General features: G+C 41.3%; 1 protein-coding gene across 7 annotated transcripts in view; it reads right to left on the minus strand.

Annotated features, from left to right (window-relative positions):
• The window catches only part of Auts2 (activator of transcription and developmental regulator AUTS2), a 1,097,294-nt gene that overhangs the window by 597,695 nt on the left and 472,458 nt on the right, over positions 1–27,141 (minus strand). For all 7 annotated transcript variants that reach the window (XM_029477062.2, XM_085837231.1, XM_085837234.1 and 4 more), the window contains one exon: positions 15,671–15,772. In XM_029477062.2, the coding sequence (XP_029332922.1) occupies positions 15,671–15,772 (102 nt within the window). The remainder of the gene's footprint in view (positions 1–15,670; positions 15,773–27,141) is intronic.

Consider the following 27,141-nt stretch of genomic DNA (forward strand, 5'->3'; position numbering starts at 1 on the left):
TTTGATTGCACTGCTGAGGAATTAACACAATGCAACAAAGCATTTAAGCACCCTGCCTTATCACCCAGCTTCCGCACACATGGGTACACATGCGCACTGATAGACACAGGAAACAAGAGATGCTAGAGCCTCCTGTACACTAAAGGCATACTGGAATCTGCTTCATTCTGTAGAAGGCACATATGTAGGATCTTAGCATCAGAGGTTATCTACAATAGCCAAGGTACTGAGCATACCATTTCAATAATATTTTATCATTTGTTTGTTAATTTTTTACTTATAAATAACAGGGCCTTATGTATATCAAGTTGAACTGGAAATTGTTAGTGTAGCTGATTACCTTAAAAAAAATTAAATTCTCTCTACATATGGAGAGCTATTTAGTGCCCGTAGAGGGCAGAAAAAGAAATCAGATTTATTGCAGCTAGAATTACAGGTGGTTGTGAGCTACCCAAAGTAGGTGCTGGGAACTTAACTTGGGTGCCCTACAAGAGTGTCAAGTGCTCTTAACCAACAAGACATCTCAAAGCTCTCCTAGATATTCTTTTGAGTATGTACATGCTTGCCCATGTGTGTGTGTGTGTGTGTGTGTGTGTGTGTGTACATCAGAAATATACACAATGTGGGCACTGGAGAACCAAACCCAGGTCCCCATGCTTACATGACAAGTAAGTTATGGTCTGAGCCATTTTTCAACCCATGTCAAGTTTAATTAGTGCTAGACATTGAACCTAGGGCTTTTCACATACTAGACCCATTCTACCAAGTGAACGAATTCTTAGCCCTCTTTCTTCCTTTTTTATATTTAGTTTTATATTTGTTAATTTTAGTTTATGTATATGTGTATTTTACCTCTCTCTCTCTCTCTCTCTCTCTCTCTCTCTCTCTCTCTCTGTCTGTCACACACACACACACACACACACACACATCCACCCATCCATCCATCCATCCATCCATCCATCCATCCATCCATCCATCATATCTGGTGCCCTCAGAGACCAGAAGATTTCATTAGATGCCCTGGAACTAGAGTTTCAGAAGGCTCTAAGCTACCATGTGGGCACTAGAAACTGAACACGGGTACTCTGTAAGTGCTCTTAACCACTGAGCCATATTTTCACTGCTCTTAAACCCAAGCCCTCCTTTTTGAAGGGGTGCAGTTCCTAGCACTAAATAATTGTGTTTTAAAGTCCTGGTAGAAAACTTTCAGAAAACACCACCACCACCATCCTCTTTCTACCAAATGTATATGGAGTTAACATTCCCTCCCTCCCTCCCCTTTTCTCCACTGCCACATTCTTCTTTACCACAGTCCCTTATCATTGCAGCTGAAACATATAAACAAAGGCAATGCCTAGCAAACAGACTTCTCTTTGTCCAGTGCCATATTCCCAAGGTTCTGACTGTACTCATAGACAAACAGGGAGTAGAGTTGGAAGCGTTACTCTCCCAGGGAAAAGAAGATGATCCCGTGTTAAAGATTCTGTAACTCGCTGGTTCTATGTAGAGGCACAGGCCCGTACTTCCAGCACTTTGGAGTCAGAGGCAGGTGGATTTCTGTGAGTTCTAGAACAGCCAGGGATATATAAAGAGACTCTGTCTCAAAACCAAAAGAAACAAAATATTCTATGACTCCAAATATTTGAACTTCCTGATTATGGATGGTTAGAATGTTACAGACCAGCTTCAAATTATAGTGGGCTATTTTTAGTTCCTTGAAAAGCCACTCACTGTCAGGCTCTGTATGACCTAGCACCATTGTATCCTTAAGACTATGAATAACCCCCAAGTGTATCCTTAACAAACTGTCAACTTCTCTCAGTCAAAAAGCTAAGAACATCACTGCTGAGCCCTCTAACAGTTTTTCCCACACTTGCTATAACCTGTGAACCACAGCAATATCTTCAGATGGTGTCTTCATTCATGGCTCTATCAGTTAACCGTAAAAATGTCAACCAAGTATTACCATGTTGGAACATGATGTTCACAGTGTCCCGAATCTGTCTTCCTAGGACACGGTCACTCATGTTTGACTCGAGAATAAACACTCTCCCGTTCCCTTTGAGGTAAGAGTTGTGCCTTTCTCCATCAAAGCTAACAAAAAATCCGTGTGAAGCTCGGCCTTCTTGCTACTCCAAAGAACCAGCAAAATATCTTGGCTCTCTATGGTCATTCTCAGGTCCCACATAAATCATAGATGAAATTATTTGAAAATTTGAATCATTTTCCAAGTCAGAAATTACATAAGTGCCTCTCAAACCTCCACACCACAGAAGACAATTGTGCTACAAAAAAAGATGTTAGGAAATATGTTTCCACAGCTTGAAATGTGCTGGAATAATAGAAGGCTCTCTGCCTTAGAGTGTTGTACATCAGAAAGACACCAAGACTTGGAACAAGGCACATGAGCCAATACCCAATGCAACAATCCTACAGAAACATTCAATGAGGTTAATTTTAGTTTTCTATATTTCTTCAAGGCAGTTACTTTTTCACACTGATGTCTTTGCTCACATGTGTGTATCCAGTTGTGTGGAGACATGGATGGGACACAGCTTTCTGAGGAAGAAGATAAGACAACTTTCAAGAGTTGATTTCCCCCTTCTGCCATGTGGGTTCTGGGAACTGATCTTAGTTAAACTCACATTTACTCTCTTCCCCAAGGTGACTTCTAATGACAGGAAGAGGGTAGCTACCGTGTGTGTGAAAAGTGTCTGAAACCTGAGGAAAAAAGCTAACACTAACTCAGATTTGAAGAACTATGCCGGCCACTGTTACTAAAATGGATAAGGAAATGGGTTCCAATATTTGAGGTAAGTCTGGGCCACACGATGTTGTGGTTATTATACAAGACTACTCACTGTGCAAAGCTATAACTACTTCACAAATTCACCTCTATTTCAATTGAAAGTAACACCACAGCTGGATATAGTGAAGATCTTTCATAGAAGGATGCTCAAGGAGACACATGGAACCTTCAGGTGCTTCTCTCACTCAGTTGTGTGCAACTTGGCCCTAAGAGTCTATGGCCTCAGAGAAGTATATCAGCTGAGAAAGACTAGAGGAGAGTTCCATCTATGTAGCCTTGCAGTAGCCAGCGTCCATGCTGGATATGGACCATCTAGTGAGGCTACTTTCTGTCCACTGATGCTTTTTTCCCATGGCCCCTCATTCACTGCTCTGTAAGCAAGGATAATAAACACATTGGTTTAATTCTACCTTTAACTTGGGTAGAATTCTACCTTTGTTTGTAGATGGGACCTTTGGAGAAGAGACAGATTTGTTTTTATTTCTGTCTTCTCTAGAAAAGAAATTATAACAACAGAGGTAGTGGCCTATGCCTGTAACAATAGCACTTGAGATGCAAAGGTAGGTAGATTAGCCAGTTAAGGCCAGTTTGATCTACATACTGAGTTCTAGGCCAACCAAGTAAACATAGTAAGGCACAGTCACAAAATAAATAAAGAAATTAATTAACTAATTAATTAATTTTAATGGGAAAAGGAAGGAGAAAACAAGAAAAGTACTCCTTCATCGAAAAAAAAAATACACTGTGTATTTATGTCCATAGAATGAAATGACAGATTTAAATTTCTCTTTCCTTTAAAGGATCAGGTTTCCTTCACTTCAAAGCCATGTGTGTGGCTCAGTTGGTAGAGTGCTAGCCTAGCATTCATAAAGCTCTAGGGTCTATCCTCAGAAAATAAGTTACAAAAAATCTAACCTAGGCTACATAAGACCCTCTCAAAACCAAACCAAAACCAAAACAAACAACAACCTCTCACAAACCAAAATCATCTCTGCAATATTATCTAATTTATCCATGGTTAGGGAAAAAATATACTTGCTAAATGAAAAGAGCTTTGCTTTCATTTCTCTGAAATCCAGCAATACATTCACATTTCCAACGAAGTGGGTAAAAAGAAGATTGGGCTGAGGCTGGTAAGGTAGAGGAGGAGAAGGGTTCTGCCAACCTGCTGGGTAAAGGAAGGTGGGAGCATTGCTTGTCTGCCATCAGATCACTACCTCAGCTATTTATTTGCAAATTCTGTCATTACAACAGTACTCTGAGAAGGACAATCTCCTTAGGCCTCAGTCTCCAGCCAACACAGGCCATGAGACAGTAATGGGATACACAGTGGAAGCACAGTTTCCAGGAGGGAGGAAGCTGCCCTTAAGAGTACACCTTCATTAAATACTTATTCTAGCCTTCTTCTTGCTTCCAGCCTGCCTTTTCCTGTATCTCTGTCACTAAGCAGTCTTCAAAGCTGCTCATTAAACTCATGAAGTTAACATTTTTTGTTTTAACAGCTTACCGACAACAGGGGATTTCAAAATTGATTATCCAGACTGGCTGTAGCTCCGCAACGACTTTGACAATGCAACAGAATTGATTATCCATCTGTGGTGGTTTAAATGAGAAATATCCCCCACAGGCCCTGGTACCCCAGGTGGTGGTGCTGTCTGGGGAGGTTTCAGAGGAAGGGCTCTGTTAGGGAAGCATGTCACTGGCCATGGTCCTTGAGCGCCTCATCCTACTTCCAGTTACTGAACTCTCAGACCCACTTCAAAGGCCACGCCTCCCTGACACGATGGCCGTCTATCCCCATGGAGTTGTCAGTCCAAATAAGCCCTTCCTTCTATAAACTGCCTTGGTCATGGCGTTTTACCACAACAAATGAAAATAACTAATGCACCGTCTAAAATAGATTTGTGCCATCTATTACAGATACATGCAGAGGACAACACTACTTAGTCTTCAAGCTTTCCAAATACAAAGAAGGATGTGTGGAATTCACGCCCAGGAAAGAACATACATTTTGCCTATGAGCTCCATGGATCCTGCCTTCCAAACTTAATGCTATACTATTCTCTTCGGAGCATGAGCAATGACCATAGCCAGGAAACACATAAAGATCTCAGTTCCATGCGAGGAGTACAAAGGAAGTTTAGTCATAGATTTGTCTATACTTTTCTTTTTAAGATTTGTTATGGTTATTTTTAAATACGAGCATAATCAGTATTTATAGTACATGAATGTAGGTGCCTGAAGAATTGGCAAGGTAACTCAGGTACCTCTGAGCCACCAGACACCAGTGCTGGGGTGAGAGGAGGAGTCCTTTGGAAGAAAAGAAAGGGCTCTTACTGTCAAGGGGGTTCTCTAGGCCCAGTTTTTATGTTTGTTTGTTTTATTTTAACAACAATGAAAACAATAAAGTCCACAGTTTAAGAGGAATAAAAATACCTTGGAGATAAGATACAAACTGAGCAAGGCATAGAAACTACTTTACCAGGCAAAGTCCACTAAAAATGGCACACCTGGAGCTGAGCCCGATGCTCAGCAGGCAGAGTTCTCGCCTAGCTTACTCCCATGTCAAGCACCGCATGAAGTAATCGTGGTGGTGTACGGTGCTCAGGAAGTGGATGTGGAAGAGCCAGAAGTTCAAGGTCATCCTTCAATGTATAACAAGTTCAGGGCTAGCCTGGACTACTCTGTCTCAAAACCTATGGAAGGAGTAACCAACTTAAAGCCACCTGACTTTCAAGATCAAATCTGCAGCCCGCCTGTTCTTCCTCATCACAATCTCATCCAAACACTGGTTCTCTCAGAGGTTTTCCTGAACCCACTGTCACCCCCCTCTTCACAGAAAAAGCAAAGGCAACCTGATGTTTCCAAGGCCACACTATGTTTTGTAAAGCTCCTCCCTTTTGGTTGGACTTCAGTTATTCCTAAACATTGGTTTCCTGAACTAATATAAACCAATCCTCTACAGTCTGTCTCCGATAGCTAATCCAAGCAGCAACAACAACTATGGACTAGCTATCAGACACATGGCACACCTCTGCAAGCTATTACACAGGATCTCCAATCTCACTTGGGCCATGCTGCTATCTGCCTGTCTGTGATATATAATTAGTACATCTCTTACCCCATGTCCCCCTTGAATCAAAACCCTAAAAGCTTTAAGCATTCATTTTCACATCTTAAAATGAGTTTTACATAACGACCTATCATGAGTTGAAAAGTATCTACCGCTGTTCCCATATTCAACATTCATCTGAGAACTTCAGAATGGGACTTGAGATGATGAATTTCTGGGTCAATCTGACCAGGTAATGAATGGAGGAGGCACAAATATTTGATCAGACATTATTAAACAGCCAAGACGATTTTCAGATTTAGATCTATAGAATGTTCAGGAAAGCAGACAGCCTGTCCTAAGTTAGACATACTGCATTCAGTCTGAGTACTTAGTACTACTAGTAAGGAAAATGCAGGCCTGACCCTCAGGAAGGAAGGAAGGAAGGAAGGAAGGAAGGAAGGAAGGAAGGAAGGAAGGAAGGAAGGAAGGAAGAAAGGAAGGAAAGAATGAAGGAAGGAAGAAGGAAGGAAGGAAGGAAGGAAGGAAGAAGGAAGGAAGGAAGGAAGGAAGGAAGGAAGGAAGGAAGGAAGGAAGGAAGGAAGAAGGAAGGAAGAAGGAAGGAAGGAAGGAAGGAAGGAAGGAAGGAAGGAAGGAAGGAAGGAAGGAGGAAGGAAGGAAGGAAGGAAGGAAGGAAGGAAGGAAGAAGGAAGGAAGGAAGGAAGAAGGAAGGAAGAAGGAAGGAAGGAAGGAAGGAAGGAAGGAAGGAAGGAAGGAAGGAAGGAAGGAAGAAAAGGAAGGAAGAAGGAAGGAAGGAAGGAAGGAAAGAAGGAAGGAGGAAGGAAGGAAGGAAGGAAGGAAGGAAGGAAGGAAGGAAGGAAGGAAGGAAGGAAGGAAGGAAGTCCTCCTGGATGCTTTCTAGCTAGGGTACCATTTTCAATTGATTTGAGAAGTAAGGAAACTTTCTGAGTTTGACACATGCCAACCTTCCCAGGGCCCTGGTTACCAGCTGTAGATCTTGAAGCTTCTCTATTTCTTTCCTGTGAATAGACTCATTCTGTATGAGAAAAAAATGTTTGGTGGTACTGGAATTGTTGCATCTGAGTCTCTGGGGGATTGCACATTAATATAATGATCCTATCTGCATACAGATCTCTGTGCTATTTGTAACAGATGCTGATGATCTGTTATCCCAGGCTTTGCTCCACGTACTTAAATTTTCAAGTTCAATCCCCAAGTTTTGACAACTTCCTCAATTATAAAATTTTGCATAAATCAGAAGCAATATTTCCCCCTTGAATAACTCCTCATGAATATTTATATATTCAGTTATTTCCCTTAACTTTTTCCTTTGTGACTAATCTAAATGGGTTATGATGTCTCCTTGATGAAGACAATCTCAAAGTCCTGTGGCCAATTACATTCTCGCTGGCCACATGGTTTGGGGAATACTTAATATCGTAGAAAACCCAAGCTCACTGGGTTGTTTAAGCTTTGCACACGAGTCAAATCTTCTGACGACATCAAGTTTGTTTTGTTTTGTTTTGTTTTATTTTATTTTTTTCCTTATTCTTTTTTGCCTGCTGAATTTAAAACAGCAAAGCTAGAATAATAAGATGTCTTGATTAGCATCACTTGAGACTAAGCTTCCATTGTCTAAGTATCTACAAATGACACCATATGTGTGTGAAAGACTGAAGGGAATCTTTATCTCAGTTGAAAACTCTGTAGTGAGAATTGCTGACTAATAGGCACCAAATATACTCCCAAATTAATGATACTAAAAAGAAAAAAAAAACAATATGCAAAGAGCTGAGGGGTTTTTTTTTGGGGGGGGGGGTGCAGGGAAGAACATGCCATCAGGCAACAGGGGTGTAGACTGACATTATCTGAGAGAAGAAAGGTTAAGTTCCACTGGGGTCTAGGAGCATGGCTCAGTAGGAAGAATGTCTGCCTATCATGAACAAAGCCCTGAGTTCCAACAAGGACAGTATAAACCAGCCATGCAGACACACAACTGGCACCCAGAACTGGAGAAGAGGGAGAAGGAAGGTCATGAGCTCTCAGTCATGCCTGGCTAGCCCAGGCTACAAAGAACAATCCTCCCAGATAACTGCTGTAGACGTTTCTGTATGCAGTCCTGGGTGACTCAGTTGGAGCCCACGGAGGTAAGCAGAGGTCAGAAGATAGAGTTAAGAATTTGAGAAAACAAGATGGTTAGACTTCATAAATCTGAAGATGGAGAGGGGAAGGGTTCACAGGAATACTACGTTGCCAAATGTGACCAACCTTTTGATATTATGCAGTTCATGTTCAAGAGACTGGAAATTAAGTTACACACACACACACTTTAAATTAAACTTGAAAACAGATTTGTGTTGAGCTATTTTCATAGCATTCCTCTTCCAAACACTGTCTACAGGACACAGGTTGGCTACACCAGTGTGGAGGTCTCCCTCTAATCTTCACATAAGAATATACATGGAGAATACAACTCCAGGTGAGCTAAACAGCCTCCAGGAAGAACCAGGAATGGCTTCCCAGCGCACCCAGGCAGGACACCCTTCACATCCCCATCAACTCAAGGGGAAAATCCTTTTACTATAATATGATATAGTCAGCACATTCACTCCAACGAGAATTATCTATAGACTAGGGTTCTTCTGCTGCCACACAGAAAGCACAGAAGGAAACCTCAAAATGATGAATCAGTAATACATATAGAAATAAAAAATAGGCAGCACCTTCAAGAGATAATGGACGCTACTTCACATTCAGTTAAAACGATTGTCAGGATTTGAGTGACAGCTCAGTGTGTAGAAATGACTATGATATTTGCAGATGACCCAAGTTCATCCCGTTTCTAGCTCATTACAACTTTTAATTCCAGTTCCCAGGGCTCTGACACCTTCTGAACCCCTTGGGTCACATATCATACACACACAAACACACACACACACACACTTACATACAAACAAACATGCTGAAAAAAATCTGTTTAACACACAGGCATGCAAAGACGCAGAGAAGCATGACCACGCAAGAAAAAGAAAAAAAAAATAACAGTAATGACAACAGACATAATTAGTAGACAGAATATTATAATTTGTATTCCTATTTAAAAACCCAGCAACTTAGAATAAGCAAAATACAGGATATTTTGAAAATCAAAACACAATATAGTTTTTTTTTTTTCCCTATAAAAATTGCATGGTGGTTGGGACGAAACCGTGACTCAGGAAAGCTCTCTACCACGGAGCTACATCCTTAGCTTTTATAAAATTTATTTTGAAACAAGGTCTTGCTAAATTCCCCAGGCTAGCCTTGAACTTGAAATCTTCCTACCTGGGATTCCAGGTGGCTCTCTAATTGCCTCAGCTGGCCTTTGACTTCCTTTCCCGCCTCAGGTACTGGAGTAGCTAGGATTGTAGGTGTAGGCCACATCACTCAGTTCATCAGCCCTTTGCTTTTCATTCTTCAATGCCATTTAGTAATTAGCAGACAAAAACACTGACATCTTATTCTGCAAAGCTTTGACACAATATTAAGAGGCATCCTGTTGTCAGGTTGGCTTGCAAATGAGGCTGCTGTTTTGAGATAAGAGTCTAGGTAGTTTAGGCTGTCCTTGAACTGATGATCCTCCTACTTCAATAGCCTGTGTCTTACCATTACAGGAATGCGTCACATTTTCCAAGCTGTTTTTAAAGTATATCCATTTTGTACTAAATATGTATCCAGGTTAGATTTTGTGTTTTCTCCCTAACATGTCCCAGGCCAGACATCTGGGAGGAAGGAACTTCAACTGAACTTCTACTAAGAAAAAGGAAAGGTTGTGGGAACATTTTTCTTCATTAATAATTCATATAAGAGGGCCCGGCTCACTGTAGGCAGATCACTCCTGGGCAGAAGATCCTGGGTTATATTAGAAAGCAAGCTGGGCGAGCCATAGGAGCAAGAGCCACTAAGCAGCAATTTTCTATGGCCTCTGCTTCAGTTCCTGCTTCATGTCTTAAGTTTCATTCATGATGCTGTACACTTCTAGGCAAAATACCATGATTTTATGGTCATGGTATTTTATCAAAGCAACAGAAAGACAGTATTACAATGTCAATATACTTCTTGTGGCTGCCTATATTCCTTACATACATATATACCACATATTTCTTCTGTTTCTTCTTTTTTTTTTTTTGATGGACAGATTGTTTTACTGTTTGGCTTCTATACACACAAAGTCTCAGAACGCAACACAAGTTCTCTCTTTTTATTTTCCTAAGTATGTGTTGAAAAGCGGACCAACTGGGTCACAGGGCAACTTTACATTTTAACCTGCAGAGGAAGCTCTGAACTGATCTCTTCAATGGCCCTATGATTTTATACTCTTGTCAGAAGCATGCACGCGTGTTTCAGCTCCTCCATGCAACTCACACTTAACATTTATTTATTCTTGCTTTGTTATAAAACAACTGTAGTGGGAGTAAACTGATTCTCAGTTCAGTTTTTAAAGTTGATTTTATCTTATACTTTTACTTATGCATTTGTTCAGGAGGTATATGTAGATGAGTACAGACACCCTCTGAGTCCAAAAAAGGGGTGCTGTATCTCCTGGGGCTAAAGTGAAGGTGGTAGTGAATACACCAGAGGGGTGCTGTGAACAGAACTCAGTCCTCTGCAAGAGCAGTCTACGTTCATAACCACTGAGCTGTATCTCTAGGCCCCTCAGTTTGATTTTGATTTGCACCTCTAAGGACTAAGGACGAAGGACTTTGAGAATCTTCAAACACTGTTAGCAGCTATTTAGTATTCTCTTTTGCAGCCACAGCTGTTCAAGATCCCAGAATCCTTTTGAAAGAGGCAGTCCTCTTACTGTTGAAATACTCTGCATATGCTACATAACAGACACCTATGAGTTAAGTGATTTTCATGGTTTCCCTGTGTTTCACAACCAGTCCTCCTGAGGTAGAAAAGTCCGATGGACTACTTGCCTCCTGCTGTCCATGCTTTGGTATGATGCTTTTAACAACCCGGCGAGGAATCACACAGATCATGTAGATTTCTCTATTTTCATCCCTACACTTCATGGTTTTCACTTCTAGGTTTGTGTTAACTGACCGTTTTGAGGTCACTTTGGGCCATTTTGTAGAGAGTTTGGAATTTATTTCTATGAAAGTGAAGGCAGTTGAAAGGGCAAAAGTACCCAATCTTCAGGCAGTCAGAGATCATGCTGATTACAGGCTCCATCTGTAGGCCAGCCCAGACTCAACCTCACAGGGGCCGCACATCAGATGGGCTGCATATCAAGTATTTACATTACAATTCATAACAGAAGCAAAATTACACGTATGAAATAACAAAAATATTTTTGAGGCTGGGGGTCAGCAAACCATGAAGGGTTAAAGGGTCACAGGGTTAGTTAGGAATGTTGAGAACCACAACACGAAGTGGTAAATAAAGTGTGACTAGGTAACCCCAGAACACTTCCAAAATCAAAATGCATGACAAGGTGGTCATGGGAAGAAACACCTGCCAATAATCTCATAACATGGAGGGCTAAGGCAGGAAGGTAAGTGGCTCAAGGCCATCCTTGGCTAAAGGCAAGTTTCATGTCAAGACATAATACACATCACAAATACAAAAAAAAACAAAAACAAACAAACAAACAAACAACAACAAAAAACAAAAACAAAAAAAATCTCATAAAGTAATCTCAAAAGAGCTGAATATGCCATTGCATATTTGGAATTTAGATCAGCACAGTACTTATGATTTTGTGGTTGTATAATTCTATCATAAAACTAATAAAACCCATCCAAAAAAAAACCTACCCCCCACAAACCTATCATTCTTACATACACAATTACATTCATAGGTGAAGACAATACTCTATTTAATAACACATTAAGGAATATTGTAAAAAATAATAGCTTTGCTTAATGCCATTAATTCTTCTAAGTTCCACACACAAAACAACCTATCTGCCTCGGAAGTGTGACAAAAAGTTGTGTCTTGGTGCTGTCTCCTTGGTTTGATACAGGGAAATGGCAATATCATATAGTCACATCAAAAACCAGAGTAAAACAATATTATCACATGTTATTTGTCAGTGTGACATATTTAATTATACAGAATCGGGCTAAGTAATGTATTATCATACAAAATGGGTAAGAACAATACAGAATAATCACCATATGAAATCAGTTAGCGCAATCAGATGGAATGAATGTGTCGGAGTGAGAATGGCCCCCATAGGATCTTATATTTGAATGCTTGGTCATTAAGAAGTCGAACTCTTTGAAAGGATTAGAAGGATTAGGAGGTATTGGCCTTATTGAAGGAAGTGTGTCGCTAGGGGTGGGAATTGAGGTTTCAATGGGCTATAGCATGCTCAGTGCCTCTGTGTCACTCTGTCTTCCCCTGTCTCTCTGCTTGTAGATCAGGACATAACCTCTCAGCTCCTTCTTCAACATCATGTCTGCTGGCCCCATGATAACTATGCCTCTTAATCCAAAACCAAAACCTTGTTTGAATGATTCTGTTGTAAGTATTGCTTTGGTCATTCTGCTTTTTAACAGCAACAGAACACTGACCAAGCCAGCCAGAATAATAAAGTATTATTTCATGAAATTTGAAGGGATAATGCAGTATCGTCAAACGGAATGATGTGATATAATGTAGTTTCATATGACATGAGTCAGGATAATGCAATATTATATGGAACAGTCTGAGTATTGTCATTTGGTACTATGCAGTTATCTGTAGTCTTTGTTTTAGTGGTATAGTAAAAACACTATGAAGTATAGAACTATAACATATGTGTGCTTAAAATCATATTCACACACACACACACAAAGCTGCTGAGATGGCTCAGGGGTTCAAAGCAATGCTGCCATATCTGAGGACACCAATACTATTCCTGAAACCTATATAATAAAAGGACAGAACCAATTCCACCAAGTTGTTCTTTCCCCTACACACACACAGACCATGTGCAATATGGTATATGCATGAGTACTTTCACACAGAATGTAATAAAAATTACATATATGCTTATAACATTTAACGCTGAAAGTATAATTTCTCATTTTCCTTGAACAAAAATCAATAGTATTTTCTCTTCAACACACCAAGGCCTTGTTCACGACAATGGCTGTTGCCTTAGAGTGAATGAGGAGATAAGGAACCAAAACACATGCTGCTGCAGTCAATCAATAAAACAGATCCAGGAGGACCAGAAGGGTCCAAGGCAAGATAGAAGGATTTCAGGAGAAGCAGGGTTACTGCAGTAGCCTCAAACTTAAGAGGCTTTGGGACCCCCTCCCTCACTAAGTTCCATCTCTAGCCCTGGGAACCTAAGCTACCCAGAAGGAGATGGCAAGGGCCATTTTCTTATTAATGAGATATCTACTTTCCCTACCCAGAAGCCTCCTCTTGGTAGCACCTCTACCTGATTAGTTTTCTAAGTAAAGACTCAAAATGGCTGGGTTTTTTTTTTTGTTGTTGTTGTTTTACTTTTCGATATCCCCCTTTTGGGTACTGGCCAAAGGCTAAGCGCACTTTCCCTGGGACCCTGGGCCATTTCACTTTTGCTGAAGCCCCTCTCTCATTTATCCATGTGGGTGCTTACAAACCGCATGACTTTCTGTGCTCCCCTCCCTTCCCCTCCTCCCGGCAGCATAAAGGCCCATCTGGCAGGAATCAATATATCCTAATGAGACACTTGTGTTCCCCTTTTCGGCCATCAGACTATTGAAAGAATGGACCCCAAGAGAGTAGAATTTCACTTCTGGGATTAGAAAAGCCTACACAGCCTGCAGGGCAGCTAGAGGAAGAACTGCTTGCTTGACAAGAGACTGACAAGTGACCTTGCAGGGGAGACCTGGAGCACAGGGGAGACTCTACCTGGCTCGACTGGTTAATTATCCATATTTCTTTCCTTCTATCTAAACCATATCTTCAAGGACTGGAAGATATTGCTGGATCCCTTGATCTCTCTTCTCAATGTGGCAACATGGAATAAATCTTATTACAATTTTCACTATGAATTGGTTTAACTGAGGATAGGTGAGTGAACCTGGCTCGTTAGGGTTCAGGCCTTGACCCCTTAGTCTGGTTACAGCAGCTGTAGAAATTTACATCTTGTCTTCTGTGCTGTTTTGCTCCTAAACACTAATAAAACTGTCCTTGAGATGTCTTTTGATTCATGGCAAATTTCTTTTATTAAGAAAACTATGAACCCAAAAATGGAATCTCAGTTTCCTTTGTAACATGGGATTATTGGGGGTTGGTGGGGGGGGTGCAGGGGGGGAGAAGGCTGATCTGCAGGTGCACAGGGGGGAGTCTAGAGAAAAACAGATACATCCAATTCCTGGTGAGTTTTTTTCTTTCCTTTCCTTTCCTTTCCTTTCCTTTCCTTTCCTTTCCTTTCCTTTCCTTTCCTTTCCTTTCCTTTCCTTTCCTTTCCTTTTCTTCCCTCCCTCCCTTCCTTCCTTCCTTCCTTTCTTTCTTCCTTCTTCCTTCCTTCCTTCCTTCCTTCCTTCCTTCCTTCCTCCCTTCCTCCCTTCCTCCCTTCCTTCCCTTCCTTCCCTTCCTTCCCTTCCTTCCCTTCCTTCCCTTCCTTCCCTTCCTTCCCTTCCTTCCCTTTCTTTCTCTGGGAAATTTATTAATAATTTTGTCTCTTGTCAAGTACCTGACAGGACAGACATCCCATCTGAACAGAAGAAAACCAACAGAGTTGAATTGTTAGCTGATTCCAAGGCGTAAATTACGAAGGGCCTTAGCATAGCACCATGATGTGATCTTGTAGATACAGTCCTGCCTGACTGATCTTCAGATAAAAATATTACCAGTTCTTCTGCTTTTATTTACTTGGTGTGTTTATTTAGTCTAGGTGAGTGAGCTGGACATAATATAAGTAGGTAGAGGTCAGGGAATAAACTTCAAGAATTGGTTCTTCTACTACCTTGTTGGTTCTTGAAATCAAACTTATTTCTTAACAGCAAGCACTCTTACTGCTAAGCCACTTCACTGGCCCATCTCCTATTTCTTAGGGAAAAAATAATGCCACCTCCATTATACTTTTTTCCATGTTTATACAGTTTATATAGTGTAGTTACATGGCTGCATGTACCTGCATACATTCTCAGTTGTGGGAATACATATGAGCATAGATATGGAAGCCAACATGGACACCAGGTGTCTTCCTCAATTGCTTAGTTATTCATTTATTTTTGTTTTAATATATGGGTGTTTCACCTGCATATATAACCCATGGAAGCAAGAGTGACCTGGAAGTGTACTTCCAGATGGTTGTGAGAGCTGTCGCTTGGGTGCTAGGAGTCAAACACAGGTCCTCTGGAAAAGCAGTCAGTGATCTTAACCACTCTGTCATCTTTCCAACTCTGACTCTGTATTCATTGAGGCAAAGCTTCTCACTGACCCAAGTTGGCTGTTGTGGCTACTGTACTGAGCCAGTTAGTTGCAGGGATTTATTATCTGTATCTCATAAGCCCTGAGCCTACAGGTAGGATCCTATGCCCACCTGGCATTTACTTGGGTCCTGGAAATCTGAACTCTTATTTCTGGCTTTTACAAGTTTACCCACTTCTCCATCACTGAAACCCTCCATAATTTGTTAAAATACATTTTAGGTCAAATCTCTAGTTTGGGAAGACAGAAAGACACACAAACACATATACCAAGAAAGCATTCCTAACATGGCTACTGCAGGTGAGCCATCTGTAGGGAAGGTGTGAGCCTTGCACCACAAGGGCTTCACGGTGGTCCAGGAGTTGTCTGATGCATTTTAAACTTACATCACTGAGCCTCTCCCGAGAGCTGCTCCGCTGGAAACCCTTGGATTCTCCGCTAGCGCTTTCGCTGTCACTGTCCCTGCAGCTGTTCTGTCCTGGCTTGAGCTGAAGGTAACAGAGAAAAGCAAAACAGGAGAAAATCAGAGGGATGCTCACACATAGATTTCTTGGCTCATGAACTTTGAGCCCTGGACAATACCAATTGAACACTCTATTTAGTTATAATTCATAAAAATTTGTCTCCCGTGTGTGTTTATGTACGCATGTGTGTATGCATGTATGTGAATGTATGTGTATATGCATGTTTCTGCAGTATATATGTGTGTATACGCATGTATGTTGTATGCATTTGAGTGTGTAAGTATGTAGTGCACATGTGTGTGTGTGTGTGTGTGTGTGTGTATGTGTGTGTATGTGTACAAACTCACACATGAGTACAGGTCTATAGAGGCCAGAAGAGACACTGGATCCACTACAGATGGAGTTGCAGGTGGTAGCTGTGAGCTTCCCATTGTGAGTGCTAAGAACCAAACTCAGGTCTTCTACTAGAACAGTACCGACACTGCTACCTCTCCAGACCCATGTTTGTATCTGTGTTTTTTTATACAGGATATCAGGTAGGACAGAAATAACTGAAATTCACTATGTAGCCAAGAGTAATGTAAACTTCTGATCCTCCTGTCGTTACTCCCCTTCTTTAACAGATTATTTACTTATTTTTGTCTTTGACACAGGGTTTCATGTGGCTGCATGACCTGGAACTCATTATGTATCTAAGCATGACTATCAGGTTCTGACCTTCCATCATCCACCTTCTGACTACTTGAGTGACAGCATAAAGCGTTATCACGCCTGGGCTATGAAGTGCTGGGGATTGAACACAGGAGTTCTGTGCACACTTTCTATCAAGTAAGCCATATTCCTAGTCTTGTGCCATGATGGACAAAGTGGCCTTCAAACCTCGGTTGGTTCATCTCATCCACAGAGGCTATATCCCCCAAATCCAAAACTGAGCAATTTTTCTTTCAACATCTCAATCAAGCCATTTTTTAAATTACTTTCGTCTAAAGCCCCCCTTTTCCAGGAAATCTTCTACGACAAACCTCAAAAACAAGTGCTAATTTTACTTTCTTTCCCCATGAGCCCTTTAAGGTCTGAGTTTTCTCCTACATTAATCTGAAATTTGCTAATTCTAACCGAATGCAGCCGGGGAGCACTGTGAGCCTTTTCTTACCAGTAGGTTACAGGTCAGAATAGTGCCTTTTCAAATGTCTACCTCCCTCAGTTTTGTTTTGGGGGCTAGGGTGTACTATTATATTACACCACTGAATGTGAGATGTTATCACATGAGCTTCATCTCCAGCCCTATTAACTATAATACATCATGAAACATACAACATTTATTTATTTCAGTATGTGCACATTAGGGAGACGTATACATGCCTCATGGGCCAAAGAATAACTTTTGGGAATCAGTTCTTTCTATCAACCTTGTGGTTCCCAGGAATGAAACCCAGGTCTTCAGGCTCACTTTATCAGCTGACCCCTCTTGCCCACTATAATTTTCAAGTGCAAGAAAGCAGTCATGTTGCCACAGTCTAACCTGCACAGAGAACACATGCTCTGATTTATATGCAGCATCTTGTTATTGACAGTCAATATAGCTCAATCACTGAATACAAAACCTGGGGTTTGATCCTTTGCACTTCAGGAACCCTGCATGGCAACACACATATCTGTAACCCCAGTGCTGGGAAGCAGAGGCAGGGCCACTGGTAATTCCAGGTCATCCTTGCTACTCAGTGAGTTCAAGGGCAGCCTGGCATACACGAGGCCCTGTCTCAAAAACAAGACAAGATGTATTATTTAACTAATTCTCATAACGGACAGGCAGAGCCACTTCCAATCAGAAAGGAAAAACAGGAAACGATGAACTCAGAGTTAGGCCAAAACCTAGGATCCAAACTCAGGATTCTATTGTTGATTGCTAACTGGTTTAAAACTCAATACCCAGTTAGTGGTGCACATAAAACACACAAGTCACGATTCTGCAGTGCCTTACCATTCCCTTTGTATTTTAGTAACTCTGGGGTGATGGCTGACCAACTCCCAGAATCTACACGGTAGAAAGAGAGCCTATCCCTGCAAACTGTACTCTAACCCCATGTGCACCCACACAAACTCACAAATACGCAAGTGCAATTCAAAATTAAAATTAAAAAATATTTCTACTATACAACCTGGACATTGCAAAGAGTCCCTTCTCCATGTTTCTTCATGAGAGAAGAATGATTTTATAACAAGGTCCACAACAGACTTCAAAGGCTCCGGTGTCAATTATCTGACTAAATGTTGATCTGGGCTGAAGGCAGAACCCAAGGAGCAAGGCAAGGAATCAGCTTGCTTGCATTCCCAAGGCCCTGACAGCAAACACACTTAAGTGAATTCTGTTTGGAGAAGCGTACATAAAATCCAACCCTCCCGTGCTACCCCCTTTTTCCGCCAAAGCCCAGCTCAAGTTTAAAGGAAACTTAGGATTTTAAGCTGTCAGCCAGCTCAGTATTTCAAAGACACGAACTGACTACCCTAATCGCTAGAGCTAAACCGCAAGATTTCAGTGAAGACGTGCTCATTCCTAATCCCACGAATACATTTTCAAGCTGGTATGTTTCGGCCGCAACCAATGGATCATTTGGGGGTAGCCTAAGTAGCTGAGAAGTTGTAATCCTTCGCCTGGAATTCCCAGCTATTACCTACAAGCAGGAGACATCACAAAGGCCAGGTGCGAGCTTAAACATTTAAAGACCCAAGAAAAATCAATCTGCTCGCATTGATTTGTCCCAACATCCACGGGGGCCAGTGTAAGAAAGCTTTTGCTGTAACACAGGCAGTGAGAAATCTGACTACCAAGCTTTATGTTCTCGTGATTGTGTTTACATGAAGATTTCTGGAATGCATTCTCTAATTTCACTGGAGGCAAATGAATTAGAGCAAACTAAACAAAATGACGAAGTGGGTGTCTGGCATGGGTGGTGGTAATAATATCAGCAGAGTTATCTTTTATAAAACATAAGACGCCAAGTTTTCTTTTCATTAGATTTCACTGTGGAAAATATGTTCTCTGTATTCTGGAACTGTGAGCTCAGGAGAGTGTCAACTGTTATTAATGGCCAGGTTGGTTAATCTTGATTGTCACCTTGATGGGATTTAGAACTACCAAGGAAACAAACTTCCAGGCCTGCCTGTGAGGGAGTTTCTAGGCTGGGTTAACTGAGGTAGGAAGCTGCACCATGAATATAGATTACACCTATTTTATTTATGGAATGAATAAAAAGGGGAATGAGAGGGGGCTGGTGTGATGGCTCAGTTGGCAAAGTTCTTGCCATGCGTATATGAAGACCTAAGTTTGGGATCCAAATGGCTAAGCAGAAAGCTGGGTATGGGGACATGCTCTTCTGATTACAGCTCTAGGGAAACAAAGGCAGGAGGATCACTAGGATCGGTGGGCTAGAGAGTCGTGCCAAATCAGCAGGTTCTGGGTTCAGGGAGGAAAGGGGAGGGGGAGGGAGCAAAGAGAAGGACACCCTGGACACTGTTTAGGAGACACGTTGTTGAAGTGTAGCCTTTTGCTATGCCAAATATTGACTGCTTCCAGAAATCACAGGTAGATCCAGGTGACCCTGAACCCCCAAGTAATCCATGATGGGGGAAAAAAGATGCTGGTAGCCAATACCTGCGCAGAAAACACCTAGGTGGGATTTAGAGTTCCAAGGTTTGGGGTAGAGGAGAACCAGGGGAAATAGAGGTAGAGATAGGAGAAAGATGCCATGGGTTAGGAGTCACGAAAGCATGGCAATGAGGGCTGGTTAACTGGAGTTAAGAGCAGCCCAGGTGGGACATAGAAAGTAATAACTCAAGGTTATTGACAGAAAATAGATTCTAATAGCATAGAGGGTAGTTTTATGTCCAGCATTGGTCCTAATAAAGGCTTATAATAAATACAAAGTCTGTGTGTATCTTTTACCTGGGAACTCAATGAGCAAAGGTAGAGTAAAAGCCCCAGAATGGGATTAAAAATATTCTACAAGAATGAGCCGACAAACGTTTAAGGTCAATGACCTGGGCACTGCTATTCTTTCAGAAACTGAAAATTACAGAGCTGCTTCTTCTTGTCCAACACATACATGATTAAACATTTAAAGGAGTTCAATGGATTTCCAGTATTGAAAAGGTAGCAGGTACATAAAATAAGGACAGGGAACTGAGCCGAGATTAACCTCACTGTACAGTTATGAACGTACACAAGAAGGAAGCAGGCAGGCAGGCAGAGCTCTCTGACTATGTCATCTCATAAGCAGGGGAGAAGGCAGGAGTCCCACCACACATCAGGGATCACGGAAGCATAGGACAGAAAGCACAAGAACAAAGTCCACAGCAAGTAGGATGCAGAAACAGCTCTCACCTCAGAGGATGAGGCATAATTCATTCTAAAGCCAAACCCGAGTGACCACAGACTGTGAACACAGATTTAAGTCCCCACAAATTCCATGTTCTGACATGATGACAGTTCGATGAAGACTTTATTGTAACAGAACAAAAAGGTCATAATTCAAAATGCTTTTCAAATACATGGGTGGAAACTTCAGGTAGATGGATTAGAGGAAAGTAGTTCTCTCAACTATTGGCCTGAAATGCCGTCTGAATGAGTTCTTAGTCTGGACTGATAAACACTAGAGACCAGACACTCAAAAGGATTTACCTAATGCTCACAAATATGTTAAGAGAGGACACAGAATCAGAGGAGAGCAGCACATGGCCATTAAGGGGGTTACAGATCTTCCAACATAATTTGGGTATGGACTTGCAACATTGCAACCTCTCCACATCTCTGAAGTTCTAATCAGGCACTTTCCTTCACACAACTGAACTCCAAATAAACAAAGTAGGGAAGAACTGAGCTGAAAGGACAGGCGAGGTACCCCAGTCAGTTGCCATGGAGCAAGCTCACTTTGCACTTGATCTGCACAAAGAATAAAATATTGCTAAACTTACAGATGATGACAAAGAATGGCTAAGCTGTATATTAAGGAAATGATTTATGTTACATACATGAAATAATAGTATCTAGGACTTGACTGCTGAGGTTGCACCATGATCTTTCACTATCATCTTCAGACTTCAGTACCGAGCTTCAATGTGTGTGTGTGTGTGTGTGTGTGTGTGTGTGTGTGTGTGTATTCTGAGACAGGGTCTCAAACTCACTATGTAACCATGGAAGACTGTGACCGCCTGATCCTCTGGCCTAAATATCACAAGGGCTAGGATTAAAGATGTGCACCACAATGTATGACCATCAAGTGTATAGAAAACATACTAACTCATTGTCTATCCCTGTTCTAAGGGTTTCTTTTACTATTATATGTATGTGTGTATGTCTGTTTGTGTGTCCACACATGGACATCTGGGTACCCACGGAGGCTGGAGGAGAACATCAGCTCCTCCAGAGTTGGAGCTATGAACCACCTAACTGCTCGGCACTCAAATTCAGTCCTCTGGAAGTAGAGCAAGCACTCAACCCCTGAGGCATCTCTCCAGCCCCATGTCACTTTTAATTGAAAAATCAAGAGTATATAGAATTTGTTATGATATAAAATACTTGGGTTGACAGCTATCAAAAATTTTGTGATATGAACACTGACATCAAGTTTCTTTCCATCTTGCCATAGTTTTGGACTGAGTTCATTCCAAATCAGATCAGAAATAAAACCCTCATTACAGCGAGGGCTTCTCCTCTCTCCACAGCTATCTTTTAAAGTTACATTATAAGTCAACTCATCATCTGTGAAGGGCTATTGGATAGAAAGCTGTACTGCCTCTGTGAAGACAGAGCACAATTCATGTAGCAAGTTCTATGATCAATTATTTTTCAAATATTGACACATTTAAGTATGTGGATATCAAAATGCACCTTCTAGAATATTCCTACAATACTTTGTTATAGACTTATATCTCCCCAGAACACATAAATTGAAGACCCGGACCTTGGTGCTTCAGAGAGAGGCTGTACTAATTGGAATGATAAAATTTAAAGAAGTCCCCCAGGGGTCTACAGGGTATCAGTGTATTCTCCAAACTTCACTTGTTGAGAATTTAATCACTCAATCAATACTTATGAAAGGTGATATGATTTGAATGACAACTGTCACTCATAATTTCTCCTATTTGAACACTTGGTCACCAACTGGCTATACTATTTGAGGAGATAATGGGCCCATCACTGGAGTCTGCCTTTGAGGGTTTATATAATCTCTCCAAATCCTTTTCTCTGTCCCTGCTTCCTGTGATCTCTTTGCTTCATGTTTCTGTAGCCATGACTTCTCGATCACTATGGATTCTGTATTTCTCTGGAGCTGTTATCTAAAATGAACCTTTCTCTCTTTATGCTGCCTTCTGTCAAAGTATATCAGCACAGCAATGGGAACAGAGCTAATAGAGGAGGTTAGGTAACAAAGGACCTTCATGGATGAAATAATACCATCCATATCCTGACATACATAGTTAGTGCTGGCTGGATTGGATGTGCTGAAAGTTCAACCCATGTAGCCCTTTCTTCTCTACCTGGTTGGCATTCATTCCACTTCCACTTGTTAAGACACAACCCTGAAGCTCTTACCAGATGCTACCCTTGTGCTCTGACACTTCTCACCCCACAGAAACATAAGCATAGTAAACACCCATTGCTGATAATTCCTCCAGTTTATGGAATTCTTTTTAGGATGGAAGGAAATGGACTAAAACAAGCACATAATATTCTATTCTAACCAGGGTTGAAAAAATTAAAACAGTATCAATACAGATGCCAGGATCTCCAAACATGGAAGAAAGGGCCACTTGAAGACATAGGCAGAACATACAAGATATGCACAGAGGCCCACTAGACAGCCAAATGGCAGAAACCCTGGCATTTTCCCTTTTCTTTTATTTCTAATTTTTGGATCTCAGGGGATGGGATGAATTTAGGCTTTTGTACAGGCAAGCCAAGCTGTTTACTGCTAAGATGTATCTTCCTCATCAAACTTGGACTGTCAGCCTCCAGAGATCCTTGAGATACAAACTGTATCATTGGTTGTAACAACCCTGTCAGGTGAATGCAATCCTTGTCTTTAGGATACAAACAGCCTGGCTTTATTCTTCCCATCACAGAAGATAAGACAATAAAACAAAACAAAAAAGCCTAGCTCTGCACTTGGCTTTTTTAAAATTTTTGTCTTTCTTGTTTATTTTTTCTTTTTCTTCCTTCCTTCCTCCTTCCTCCCCTCCCTCCCTTCCTTCCTTTCTTTCTTTCACCTGAAAAGTTATAGTATATGTCCCCTTTCTCTCCCTGTTTGGCCAACATCTATGAGGCCATTGCTCCTTCACTGTCTTAAGACTGCTTCTGTCAAGTTCCTCAACAGTATGCCAAAGGCATTTGCTAGAACTCAGAGCGAGGGGCTCTACCAGTCTCCCAGCTTTTAATGAGCGCGATTAAAAGTGAAATCAAGCTAATCTAATGATGAACAGAATCTGTCCCCTCCTACTACTCTATTTCAACGAATATTCCTAAGGACACTAATGACCAGCTTTTTTAGTTTAGAAGTCTACGTTCCCTGTTTGTTTCTTGACTGTTATTTGAGACAGGGTCTCATATTGGCCAGGCTGGTATCAACTTGCTATATACCAAACTTTAACCTTGAACTTCTTCTTCTTTTTTTCTTAGATTTACTTATTATTATACATAAGTACACTGTAGCTGTCTTCAGATGGGCCAGAAGAGGGCATCAGATCTCATTACGGGTTTACATGGTGGTTATGAGCCACCATGTGGTTGCTGGGATTTGAACTCAGGACCTTCAGAAAAGCAGTAAGTGCTCTTACCCACTGAGCCATCTTGCCAGCCCAACCTTGAACTTCTCATCCTCCTGCATTTACCTACTGAATGCCGACACTATAGGAATGCACCATCATACTCAGGTTATCAGGTGCTCTGGATGAAACCCTGGGCTTCATGAACCAATAGCACTGAGTCCCATCCCTGTCTCTGATGGATGTAGCAAAGAAGAAGAGCTAACCATGGCCTGGCCACTCTTCTGTCCTGCAGTTCTGTCCCATATCTGAGGATGCTTCAAATCACAGCGTGCTTTTTAGGTCAACCTGCATCACCCAATCTTCTTACTTAGCTTCAGCCATACGCCTTCATTGCTGCATGCACTCTGTTCATGCAGGGATGGGCCTAGAGAGCTGACCCATAATGCCTGATTGATAGTGTCTGGGCTGAGGATTATAGGTCATGAAAGGCTGTTTTTCTGAGATGTGTCAATAAGTTGATTGGCAGGTAAAGGGACGAGTGATATACACTCCTTAACTCAGTCCATGGATGCTTCATCCTTCAGAATGTACAGTGATGGATTTTGTTCCATAAAACAGCGATCACAGGTAATTTAAGTTATTTTAAAGAGTCAGGTGTAGCAAAAATAAAGGGGAAAGTAGTATATAATTACTGTGAGTTTGAAAGAAATCATCATTCTGGCATTTAAGGTTTTTAAAAGTACTTGTTCTGTAAAAGGTCAAAAACCACTAACAGAAGTTAATGGTTCTCTAAGTATTACGTGTGCTTACTGACAAGATTGCCACTTCAATAATCTAGATGATGTGAAGCATTTAAGATTCCCATTTATTTTACTAACAGGTTTTCTTTCTTGTTTTGAAATAATTTTCCTTCAAACATGTCTTAGAATGGTAGGAACCTGCAAAAACACATACTACAAGGTACGTATGTGAGTCTCCATACAATCCTCTGCACCATGAAACAAGAACACAGAAAAAAATATTCTGTTTACAGGGCTGAGAATGTATCTTGGTGATTAGAGTCTTGCAAAGCATACAGGTGTTCCAACTCTAGTACTGCATGTATCGAACTGGGCATGGTGGTATAGTCTTCTACGCCCAACATTTGCTATGCAGTGGCAGAAGGATCACAAGTTGCAGAGTATCTTTGTCTACATAGGGAGTTCAAGGCCATCTTCAGCTATGTAAGACAATGTCTCCCCTAAAGTAAAAGTGTAAGATTCAATACTAATGGTTCGGTGTGAGTAGCAGTATTTACAGAAGTACTCTGGTTGTTTATAGAAGTACAATGTGACTTTTCTGAGGAATAATATTAAAGCCAGATGGAGAGAGAGGATTTTTTTTTGTGTGTGTGTGTGTGCCATATTGCAGATATAGTTTACATGTCTCGTACCCATATTCCTGAAGGCTGGGTTGGGTTCTCATGAACAAGTCACTAACTGAATTAACTATGGTTAGAAGGAGCCTCTGTAACAGTGAACCAGGATAATTCGTCAAACCCTACAGGAACTTCAGCACTATCTGTCTTACTGCCTGCAATCTGAGGGACAGACACCGTAGGCTCAGGGTACTATAGCCAAGAACAGTGCCACGGAGCACGGATTTCCTACTGTCCCAGAAGACACTGTCTAAAAAGTACATCCACTTTTTACACTAGGTAAAATACCCAGAGTGGGTGACAGGAAGGGGGTGCAGTGAGGATGTTTATAGGCTACGTCAAGGTGACAAAGCTAACTGGGACAGGCAGACTGTACTGGCATTTGGTTTTTAGCACAGAGGACAAGGCTAGTACCTGAAGAGCCTGTTTGCTGTTCTTGAAGCAATGTGGGAAACAGAGTTTCTCAGCGTTACCTGAAATACCACAAAGGCTTCATGCAATCAAACCAGGATGAAAGGTTTCTAACTAATAAAATAAATAGACACTGCATTGTGCGTTGTGTCTTCACACCACAACCTGTGCACATTAAACAACACTTCTCAATCAATGGGCTGAGGAACCTGGACACAAAAAAGGAGTCTTTGTCAAGAAAACTGCAGAATATCAACGTAATCTGCACCAGCCAGTGTCTTTAACTTGTATAGGAAACAATAAATATCGTTAAACTTTAAATCCAGAAAACTCTCCCCCAAAACCAAAACAACCAAAGAAACCAACCAAACCAAACCAAACACCCAAACAAAACCCAAACAACCTCAGCTTTCTGTCCTTCGGGGCTCTATATGTCTAAGCTCTAGGCTGTAAAAGTGGTGCAGCAGACTCAGGGTTCAAATCCCAGCACCCAAATTGCAGCTCACACCAGAGCCAGGTGATCTTCTTCCCTCTTCTGGCCTCTGTAGGCACTGCATGCATGTGGTGTTTTGGCATACATGCCACACACCATACATATAAAATGCCTAAGACGTCACGGAACTTCAGATCCACCCGCCTCTTCCATCCAAGTGCTAGGATTTCAAGCATGCAACACAACAGCTAAGGTTTATACTGTGCTGAGGATGAAACCAGGGTCTCATCCATGCTGGGCAAGGGTTCTACCAACACAGCCACAGCATCAGATGCTCTATATTAAACTGTCAGTATGTGTGAGGGTGTACTTAAACTTTACCATAAGTCAACAGCAACCAGCACAGTGGGCTTTCTCATTGCATCATGGGAAAAAGAGTCAACCTGGCTTCTAAATTTACATCTCTACAAAGAATAGAGAAAGAAAAGGGCAGAGGGGAGAAACAATGGAGGAGAGCAGGAGGGGATCTAAACACCCACACCAGGTTCATATAAAAGAAGGCAGCTCAGCTATTCAAAGCATGGGTATGCTTTAAAATTCTTTACTTCCCCATTCAAATTCCCAATACTCCAAACGGATCAAAGTTTTACAGATTATTCCTCAAAAAGAGAGAAGAAACACAAATTAATAACTATTTAAGCATTCTGTTTCATCATGATAACAAACAGATGGTTTTAATATTCTAGAGGCTAATTCCTGAACAATTAAAAACACAGCAAGACATTAACATCTAATGAAACATTTTAACTACCAGTGTATGCATCTGCCATTAATTCCCACACAGCGAGGTCTTGGATCTCCTCAATCTGTTCTTTATTAAGGAAAGTTTCTCCACTCTGAATTTAGTGAAGTAGAGAATTAACAACTGTTTGTAATCAGCAATCAGCAGGATATTTCGCCAATGTGTACTGAAGCTGCGTACACTATCAGGCTTAAATTTATTCTTATGGTGGCTCTGATGTACACACACTTGCAAGTTAACAGAACCAACTTTCCAATGGAGAATTCCTCCACCCAAACACAAAAAAAAATGAACGCACCACCAACTCTGACGTACCACAAAACCCCCGCACTGAGCTGTGACCAGAAAACGTGCGTGCATTGAATAACTCAACTAATTTTTGATTTGAATTACCTACAAATTGCCTACATGGCAACTTTTAACACTGGGATATGTGTGAAGCCAAACATGACAAGGACAAAGCAAGACATACCACATTCTCACATCTAGAGGGTTAACATAAGACAACCAGTTACCAGCAAGCTGGCTTCATTTTTACACCAATGTTCACAAATGTTGGATGTCCT

Source organism: Mus caroli, unplaced genomic scaffold (assembly GCF_978045245.1).
Source record: "Mus caroli unplaced genomic scaffold, Mus_caroli_1 scaffold_4, whole genome shotgun sequence".
NCBI lineage: Eukaryota > Metazoa > Chordata > Mammalia > Rodentia > Muridae > Mus > Mus caroli.